General features: G+C 40.1%; 1 protein-coding gene across 3 annotated transcripts in view; it reads right to left on the bottom strand.

The window, feature by feature from the left end:
• LOC109955675 (gamma-aminobutyric acid receptor subunit gamma-3-like) overlaps positions 1–10,903 on the bottom strand; it is an 81,272-nt gene that overhangs the window by 49,841 nt on the left and 20,528 nt on the right. For 2 of the 3 annotated variants that reach the window (XR_002274300.1, XM_020592079.1), the window contains exon 3: positions 4,957–5,024. The exons of the other annotated variant lie outside the window; for it this stretch is intronic. Coding sequence is in view for 1 of the 2 variants with exons in the window: in XM_020592079.1 (XP_020447735.1) it covers positions 4,957–5,024 (68 nt within the window). In the remaining variant the exon portion in view is untranslated. The remainder of the gene's footprint in view (positions 1–4,956; positions 5,025–10,903) is intronic. 3 annotated transcript variants of the gene reach the window in all.

A 10,903-nucleotide genomic window follows, 5' to 3' on the forward strand; every position in this document is an offset into this window, starting at 1 on the left:
TGGGGGCTGTGACCCCCAAACTGGGAGAGTGGCTCCAACAGATCCCAGGAACAACATCTGAGATCTCTGTCCAGAAGAGTGCAGTGCTAGGAACAGCTAAGATACTGTGCAGGACCCTCAAGCTCCCAGGCCTCTGGTAGAGGACCCGAGCTTGAAGTATGGAATATAAGACCGCCCCAAAGTGGGGGGCGAGTGGGGAATTTATAGAAAGAGAGAGAAAGAGAAAGACAAAGAACGAATCGTCAAGTAGTTGCAATGAAGAACCAACTGACAGTCGACTGACAAAATCCTTAATCGGGTACAGCCCTAAGAGAAAATCTCTACAACACCTCTACAAGAACTAAGTGTCTATTGGAGCTAACATGATTTGCATCAGTTGTTGTTTAACAACACTACATGGCTTCACAAACAGATGAACATGTATGCTATCTAAATTCAAGAATAAACAGTATATCTTTCAATATGGAGAAAATCCTGATTCTAGCCATTATTGGGTGTAATATTATGTACTCATTGTTATGACCTGCACTGGTGGCACTGGATACATACTGCAGAAATACCTGACATATAATATGGTTTGTTCACACTAAAGAAGGCATTCATCTGTTTCTCTGCTCAGCCATGTGAGTTAATAAAAAGAAAAGTCTGAGAAGTCTTTTAGTGAGTGTGAGTGAGAGCTTTTCTTGACCTCTGAGAAAGTCAGAAAAGGGTCAGACCATATCTGTTATAGTTGAGAGGGAAAGGAGGAAGAGAGGCAGATCGCGCTGAGCAGACCTGACAATATCCTTACATCACTACAGCTTAAAGTCGCCTCTGGAGAGTAGCACTAAACAAACCACCCACATGGGATCTACTGTATAGAGCAACATGATGACCAACCAAGCCTTGAGCAATTTGCAGCATTTATATAAAGAGACATAGTACGTTTTCTCTGTGAATGTGATAAAAAGCAGAGCTTCGATACAACTGTCACATAGCCATAAATAGCAGGCCAACACTTCCTCATAGGTGAAAATGATCTGATTTGACACTTCAGTCAGATGAGAGCAGTGAAGAGCCTTCACTGGTGCTAGAAAGGAAGAACGTCCTCTCTGGCGGATGGCAACAACTCATGCCCAGTGGCCACAGTTAAGATAACAAAATATAGTCTTTCATTTTTTAGAATGCATTTCCTAAAGCAGCTGGCCACTGTAGTTTTTAGCAAACCTTACTTTAACAGGAGGAAATAGTGCAGTTTTGGGGATTATTTTCAGCTGTGGATTAATACACATCTGCCACTGTATGTGTCCTTCATGGTAATGAAGGAACGTGTCAGCAAAGCTTTTATGCTTGGCTGGGTTAGAAAAGTTAGTGTATCAATAAAAAAGTTTGATAAATTTAATGCAATGGAAACAGCCTGTGAATTAGTCACTCATGAATTAATCATGATGTACTTGAAATGTGATTTAAGCTTCTGCACCACAGAAGCTTACACGCAGCTGGAAAGACAAAAACTTGTGCCTATACAAAAATATCATGGGAGACTGTAACCTTCCTCAAATTGATAGAGGAAACAAACATAAATGTCAGTTTCCATCATGTTTTGTTTCAGGTTTGACTGTTGCTTTCTTCTACAATGGTTTAATGGCACCTGACTGGATAGTTAGCACCAACTGTTTGTCATGATAAGCCCAACTCCATGCTTACATAAAAGTAATAGACAAAAATTGACTAACATGTTATTTTTCATAATAAATCACACATTAGTCAAGGCTTTAGCTTCTTTAACCTCATTTCATTTGTCAGGTGGGTTTCAATAGGGAATCATAGCTTCCACTTGACCAGCCCATGAACAGAGCAGGTGTTCCTAATAATTTCTACATCTAATTGATACATACTGACAAGTTCATTAGCAGAGCAGCAAATTCAAGATGCCACAAACTCACTGGCTAAAGTATCAATGATAAGAACATAGTGCTGGTGTCCGAGTGTCCATGTTTGTCAGTTAATTTACTGGCTGAAGACTCTCCCAGCACCATCGAGGCTAACTGTTTTGCTTGACTTTAAGGCCACTAATGCTATGTAATCACTCAACCGTTCATCACAGTATGTCTTAAATTACTATCAGCTTCATTTGACTTTGCATCATCCCAGTCGGTATCATTACCATCAGAGCAAATGAGGAAAGATAATGTGTTTTATTCAAAGGAAGATGAGAAGCTTCCTGGAGTTTGGTCACTGAAAACATCAGCGCTGGAGATAGCTGCAGTGTGTGAGATCAATATGGATCATGAATCTGATACACGCTGGGGATTTGCCCTGGTTTTCCATTTGGAAGTCACACACATACACACACTGGGATATATACACACACACACACACACACACACACACACACACAGGATGTACAGAGGGAGCAAACAAGCTAAACAGAAGTCTCAGGATGCATGATGTATTAAGACTCAAGCACAAGGAAAAGTGCAGTGTAGTTTGAATGAAAAGCTTTTAGAAGAAGAAAAAACAGGCCAACTCATGCCACACCACCGCCACCACTTGTTTTCTCTTTGACAACAGGGAGGCAGAAGGAGAGAGATAAAAGCTTTGTGACTTTGCACTAATTCCAGTCCAGTCAACCCCTGGGGGGCCGGGGAATCACAATCCACTGACCAGCGTCCATTGGCCCTAACAGAGTGAAGCTAATCAGTGCCTACACAGAGGAAAATCACCGAAATGTCACAGCAGCATCCTGATCTCCACTGAAACCTAGCTCAGGCTCCCACAGCGAGCCGAGCCCCACTGACCCACTATAGGCTGCAGGAGTTTTCAATTCACAGCAACTATATTCTCTCAAATTTAAACCAAGAAAATAAACGTACATGATCAGAAAAATCATAAATTATAAAAGGTTATAAATTCCTACTGTTTGATGCCACTGAAAATGTTTCATAAAAGCAATAACATACTTAAGATTTGACTGTTTTTGAGGTTGTTGTTCTTCTATGGAAGTTCACTTGTAAATCGTTCTGATTTTAACTATGAACATCTCAGTTGCTATAGTCGCTATTAAAAGAATTTTATTGGTTTTATATCTAAGCAGCCATGTGATTAGCAAGATCCTTCAGGAAATAAGTCATCAGGATAAAATAAGCCCCCTCAGTGTTATCTAGAGCCTTCGATTCAATTTCTGAATCACCCTGCAGAGGCGTCATTAGGAATAATGGCCAGTTTGATATAAGTTATCATTTTATTGTACGAATCACAACATACGGGTGGTGGGTAGAGTAAAAGCAGCACCTATGCACTGAAAGGCAAGTCAATAAAATAAGCCTGCAACAGACTGTGTCTCAAGATGATGTTTCTTTAGGGAGATTACTGTGTGCTTTTTTCAAACCCTTAGACTTATTGTCTATTGTGCTGTATTGTCTAATGTATGACCATTCATTTTGTTGTCATGGAATGTAGTTATAATCCACACTTTGATTAAATCAAATCCAATTTTTTGATGCTATTTATAATTTGCTTTTTTGCAGTAGCCAGTGGAGAGTGGCTTGGTGCAAGAATCTCATTGTATAGATTCCTGCCGTTCCTGTGCAGAGGCTTCACAAGAAATTATTTAACCTGTAATTCAGCATATGTTTATCTCACTGACATCAGCTTTATTGTCATAGCTGTATCAAGTTGTGGCTGTGGATTTGTATTAAAAGTGTCCAACTGGCAAAACAAAAGGTCACAAGAAACACTATGTACTGTCACTGCTGTTGGTGCTACAGTAACTACAATTGCTCAGGAACATAATTATAGTGCAGTAATAGTACACAACAGTAACTACACAGCTCACAGTATTTACTGAAGTTACTCTCGTTGGAGTACAACAACAATTTAATGAACTATGACTACACAATTTTGCCTCCCAAACATAATTTACTTAAAAGCACTTTGGGAGGCATCCTAAATGCCCATTGCCTCATGCCTGTAACTAAGTGGGTTCATTGGGACAAGTCATGTAAGAGCTAGTCCATAATGCCAAGCCTTTATCTGAATAACATAAACAGGGTTGTTTTCCTGTAGCACAAATCTAATCTTAAATAATATAACAATTAGTTGCAGAATAGTGCCGACAGTAAAAAAGAAAAGAATTTCTCTTATATCTGGAAATAGTTAATGTTGCCAGGCAACAGTCACGGCTCAACATCAGGAAATCTGTTAAGTTCAGAGATAAAGCACTTTCATTATCATGTCTAGCTCAGTTCATATTTGCAAAGAAATACATCTTGAAAGGGAATTTTCAAGCAAGAAAAATAAATATCATATTTGAGTGCAGCAAATGAACAGGCCCTTTGCACTATACATAATGAAAGGGTGCATCCGTTTAGTCTATTGCACTGCATTCAAGGCCAGGCAACAAACCACTTTTACTTAGTAAGAAAATAGCTACTTTTCAGACAATCACTTATCCAGCTTTCAGTTTCAGCTTCTCATAGGTTTAATGGCATCTGGTCCAGCCCTGTACAACAAAATTACTATCTATTTTCCTCTGCTGTTTTTCCAAAACCCTTTGTTGCTTCTAGTTAAACTTTGTTCTTGGAATTTTCATGCTGGTGCAAAAGATCCAGTCATTAAAAAAAAAGAAACTGTAGGAAAACAAGACTTCAAGTGGAGCTCTTCTCCTCTCCACAGAGACACAAACGCTGTCTAACCTTATAGTGGAGAGCTTTCATAGCAGAATCTCTATGGCTCTCTCAAGTTTTTAAAACTCACTCATTTGCCTAATCTGAGCAGATCCACAAGACAAAATATAGCACCCACACCTGTCTTTCCTGGCTTCCTCTGCCACCGTTACATCTGTGGCGGCTCACCACCTCCAAATCCAGTGTGAGAAATGGAAGCACTCAGGTATGATGATGCTAATATCAGACAGTGGAGAAATGCATGTGAGTGTGGGGAGAAACGTGGGTGAGAGAGAATGCTTTAACTCACCATATCGATGGATGACACAGGCCCAATGCTGTTGACATATATGCCCACATCGATGACTGTTGGTTTCACTGCAAGAGCCGGAAGGAAGAAGAGTGAGTGCAGGTGGCTGCACATATTGTATTTATACATGTGGTCATTGTGTCTTATTTGTCATTTGTTTGTTTTGTCCATGGTCAAAAATTCAAACCAATAATAAAAACAGCACTATCATTCACAATGTCACCTTGACAAGTCAAATTATCCTATCCAGGGAAAAAAGATTACCACTCTCCTGGAGCAGTTACTGTGTTACCATGGCAGTTAATAGTATTTCCAGTCGGTATGTAGGATCTTGGCTAATTTGGGTTGGCAACAACATTTGGGTTGGTTCTAGGAAACAAAAACTGGAGCATCAGAAATGTGAAAGGGTACCAGACAATTGTTTTCATGCTGTAAAACAGGGAAAAGCTAATTATTTGAACAAACATCTCACTAAAAGGTTGCCACCATGCGTTTCTACAGTAGCATCATTCTGGGTGCCTGTGTTTGACCATTATGTCTACTTTTCCAAAAAGAAAATCTATACAAAAATAGATCCTTTGTTATCGCTTATTTCCTCAGAACAATAAAAAACACACCATACTGTTGAAAGAATAGGGACAACAACTAATGACATTACATTCATTTTAGTTCTCTTTTATGGCTAATTATAGTAAAGACTTTGTGTTGTAACTGTCAACATCTCCATAGTTATATGATTATGTCTGGTCTGCGATTGTGATATGACAACAGAAATGAAGTGTATGCAGGTGTGTTCATGTGTGCTTCATCTGTGTCCCCAGGCAGATGGGCACCTGATGCAAATGGTTTTGATTGGTGAAGGCCTGCTGGGAGGCGCTGACTCAGTTCCAAAAGCATGTTCTGCTCCACCAACTGGACAATGAGGGGCAACACTGCAGATACTTTTGAAATTAGGTTGTTTTCTTGTCTGCAAAATGCAAATGAGCTTGTACTAAGCCTATGGTAATGTTCTCCGGGATCGTTACACTGCAAACACAGCATCCAGTGTTTTTTAGCCATGCCATCGATATGCCTGTAGGAATGGCAATGTCGAATCCTACAAACCTTTACTGACTTTCTCTCTAACACCACACATGGCTGTAGTCTTGGTTTCTCCCAGTATAAACAGTTGCTGGCCATGGAATATACAGCTACACTTTGTTGCCAGTTGGGGTTCTTGCACAAACCTCTGCAAACAATCAATGGATAAGTTGTGAACCCTGACACCTTACTGGCTTTCCGTTCACAAACACTGTTAGTTGGGTTCACTGGAGAGCATGAGCAGAAAAAAGCACTATTATATTTGAATGAACACATGTCTCTGTTGCCTTCTTTCTGGTTACTGACTAGCATCTTCAACCTTATTTTTAGTACTGTCTGGAGCCATTACTGGGCATCAAGCCCAAGTTCAGGCTCAGAATAAAATCTTTATTCTCCATTTGGGGCATTGAAATCTGGCATTGAAGGCAAACAGGACAATACATAATCATAGTGTACAAATTATAGAAAAATACATCAAGTGCATTCATTGTTCATTCAGAGCAACCAGGGACCGGAACATACTGTATTTCAGTCTGTGTTGGGCCACCCCAGAACTCACTGCCAGTCTCAACACCAGGCAAAGGCATTTGGGCAATGTAGACTAATCCACCTCATCTGGATGTCTTTGGATTAAGTGGTGGGGACCTGGAGAAAACCTAGGTGACATAAAATGTTACTGTCCCTCCTGTGAGACCCATTTGCAGTGGAAATGAAAAAAACTGAAAAACCAGACAAGTGAAAGCATGGTGTGGGAAGTTAAGTAGATCTGCAGTGTTTGGAAACTGGGACAACCTGAAGGCAATTGTCCTTAATTTGCACCACAGTTGGTAATCACTGTAGACGATGCCATTCTGACTCCATAAGATTCATTTTACAGTAGATTTCTTTAAAAGTGTTTCTGGCTCTCTTATTTTTTTCACCCTTTGTTATGCAAGTGAATCTTTGAACAACCATCCAAAAGCTGAGTTAACCTGACATATGTTCAAATAACGGCAGATTGTGTGTGACGGTGTACAGGTAATGATGACGCTGCTATAAAAGAGAACAGTCAGTATACATTTTTCTTTCATCTTATGGTTTGAGAGCTTGTTTCCCCCTCCTTCAACTCTTAAAGAAAGCAACTTGTAATCAATACGGATGAACCCACACGGCCATGTACATATCTATTAAACCCATTTTCTACTTCTAACTGAGAAACCAAGATCCACCGAGGCAAGAATAATTCTTCTCTTTTCCTCCTTGTCTGGCTTTTCAGAAAAGCATGACAGGTCCCATCAGCATTACCAAATTACCCTGTGGGCCACGATTAAGAAGAAAGGGTTTTTATGCCTGTTTGGCCTGGCTGGCATGACAAATGCATTACACATTGTCAGCCCTGAGAAAAACACACACATGTATGCAAACAGACACACACATCCCAGCTCGCCATTTAGTTCCCATATGTTCAGTGTCCAAGGGGCACTGTACTGGGAGTAGTCGCAGGCCTCAGCGGGCTGTCAGAAGCTTTCCCCAGGGTTATCCTCACATCTTCTGTTTCAATTTCAAAATATATGTGCTGCAAAATTATTTATCACATCTTCTTCACTAACATTCCACTACAGTACTTTAGGCCTCAGAGCTTTTTCTATATGTGATGCAATCAGAAAAACAGTAACAACTGCTTACAGTTACAAGTGTTCTGATTTAAAATATCCTGTAAACTTCTATAACTCCTTGTTAAAAACCATTATTACAGGATCAAGAGCGCAAAGATTAAATTGACAACTTTAAATAGAAACATAAACAGCAATTATTTTCTCTTCTATCTCAAAGAAATGTTAGTAACTAAGTAACAAACTACAAAGTGCATGTGGCCAACATCAGCCATCTGGTTCTCCCAGAACAGGAAGACACACTGGCTAAAAATTATTTGCAAATGCTGTTTGACCCACATTGGTACATTTAAGCAGCTCCTCACCCCAAGGACAAGCTGCAGCGAGCCATCTGCACCACTGAGAGGGACATCAGCTGCAATCACCCAACTGCTGGCAGCTGTAGTCCTTCAAACACAGGTGACGTTTACGGCTGAACTCTGCCCAAAAAGCTGTGTCACTGAAAGCCTTTCCTTTGGCAGACAAGTCCAGCAGAAGAATCAGAGTAGCTAATTATAAAGTTGTCTAAGATGATGTAAATTTTTGAAAATACGTGAACATTTTCATGCTACAAAGCAAAAAGAAGTTCATCTCATTGGAGGGGCTTCGTTGGTTTTGCCTAAACCTGCACGCTAAGGTACTGATCAAAGCATCCTAATACATTTGTATAAATAATCTGCACACACAGCTTGACAAATCCTTGCAAAATCGATTTACTGTAAATGGAAATTATTTTAAAATTACATTTTCCCACTTCTACTTTTTGTTGCTCTTCATGTTTGCTCAGCAAATCTTCCCTGTATAACCAAATATCATTTAAATTGAAGAGTGTGACTTCATCTGATGACCCTGCACAGTGCATTTTATTAGACTAAGGCAGAAAACATGTTGTATAGACTAGTTGTTTAGTTCATTTCAATGGACAGAGATAAAAGACATCTAATGTGCAGAGGATTTGGTCAAAACTCATATATTCCACCTTTGAACGCATTATAAAAGTATATATATGGAAGTCTCAAAGAGAAGACTTTCCCATCAGACAGATATTGACTGGTGTGTACAGAGCATTTATGCATTTGTGATTTGTGTGCAAACAGTAGGTGTGTGGGGGACTGAGCAAGACTGTAGAGTGTACTGAGCTCCCTGAATCAAGCGTAGCAGCTCTGGAACAGGAAGGTGTGTTTCTTCTCTTGGAGACTTAATGAGAATCAGATAAAGAAAAAAGTTTCACTGCAATCACACAGCTAACTCCACGCAATCACTCAGCAAAACAGGGGAGAGCGCAGGAGATGCTTGTTCCATACAAACACACACACTTATGCAGGCAATCAGGATTTCATAAATTCTCTCTCAATTCATTTAATACGAGAGGATCACAACAAGCTCTTACAATGCATCATCATATTACTGTTGTAATACTTTATGAATTGACTGAACTGAAAGTGAATGTGATGATACAAGCTACTACATGAACATTAAAACTGACCAAGGACACATTGTGGAAGACTATAGTGCACATGGATGTAAATAGAAAGCGTACTGTCTTGGCCCAGGACAATCTCAGGATACTGTGTTTACAATCACAAGAGAATCTATTTATAATAATGCTAACAAGGATGGATGTCTGCCTTGACAGAGTTTAACCCTGCTGTTCTGTTCATGTTTTGTTTATACTGGTGGTGTTCGTGGGTGTCCTGCACCTGCATCATCTTTTGGCTTTGTAACTCAACATAATCAAAGAATTTTAACCTAAAACAATGAATTTTAATCTAAAACAATGTAATAATCAACTAATAATCAACAGATGTTTACATTTGCCCTTTACCTTTGTTAAATTACATTACATAAGGGTTAAAACTGTATTATGCTCATTTTTTTGTTAGACGAAGCAACAAATTTACAAATAAAGCAAGATTTTTCACAACTGCTGACTTTTATTTGAACCTCAGTCATTTCAAACATTCAGGACAGTTTCCACAGCACAAGCTGAACACACACTAACCATTTTGGTCTACACAACACAGCCCCACTGAACACAGACAAACCTATACATCACATGATCTGTGGTTTTTGGCCACAGATTTTCCCATCCCTGTGCAGTGTACTCATCAGAACAACATTCTTGTCTTTCTTTGGCACATAGGACACCAGGGACGTGTCAGCCGTGTACACAAACTTGGAAGACTTCACAGCCCTGTCCTTTGTAATCAATAGTTGAGGTGGGAGCTCTGACTTGTTTTTGCGAACAGTTCCCACCATGGTCAGCTTCCTCTTCAGGAGCTCCTGTCCCAGCTTGTGCGAGGTAATTGTTGCACATGATATTGTGTCCACTGAGCTTCTGAGTCAGGTCCAGGACAACTCTCATCCCTTGATTTATCTCTGGGGCTCCTCCGTCAGGTTTTCCTGTGTAGACTTGTAAGTTCCAAACATACGAGGTTGTGGCATCACAGGCAGCCCAGATCTCTGTGCCATATTTTGCTGGTTTGGATGGCATATACTGCCTAAAGGGGCAGCGGCCCCAAAATGGCACCAGCTGCTCATCAACGATGACATGAGGCCCAGGGTTGTAAAACAGGGGGAGGCGGTGCACTGTCCTGATGGCAGCTAGCTTGTCTGCCTCTCCTTCCATCTCAGTGTGCAGTCATTGAAAATGTGTTCTGATATATGTTCTTCACACAAAATGAGCCAAGGCCATTGAGTCTGAGCTTGAAAAATTAATTACGCGTACGTTTTTTCTTTAGATAAAAAGTGAAACCGGGTGTAAAAAACCCGAACAGAACACAAACTATTTGTATTATAGTCTATGTGTTACCCATCATACACAGCTTTAAACATCACTACTCAAAAGTGTAAAGCCATACTGAAACCATAAGAATATTAATAACAAAAAACTAACTCAATAGAGAAAGTTGAACCTTTTTAGGAATTTTATTGAGATTTTAAAAGAGTAGTAATTAATTACTACAGGTAATTAATTTGGGTGTTACTAAATTACATGACACATAGGCAAACAACCACTCACATTTACTCCTAGGGGCAATTTAGTCTCCAATCAACCTAAGCTGCATGTCTTTGGTATGTGGGAGGAAACCGGAGCGCCCGGAGAAAACCCACGCAGGCACAGGGAGAACATGCAGACTCCACACAGAAAGGCCCCTGGTCGGCCCGGCCTGTGAGGCAACAGTGCTAACCACTGCGCCACTGTGCTGCCCTGATTAATTTGTTTTCTTTACTAA

Source organism: Monopterus albus, unplaced genomic scaffold (genome assembly GCF_001952655.1).
Source record: "Monopterus albus unplaced genomic scaffold, M_albus_1.0 scaffold16.1, whole genome shotgun sequence".
Lineage (NCBI taxonomy): Eukaryota > Metazoa > Chordata > Actinopteri > Synbranchiformes > Synbranchidae > Monopterus > Monopterus albus.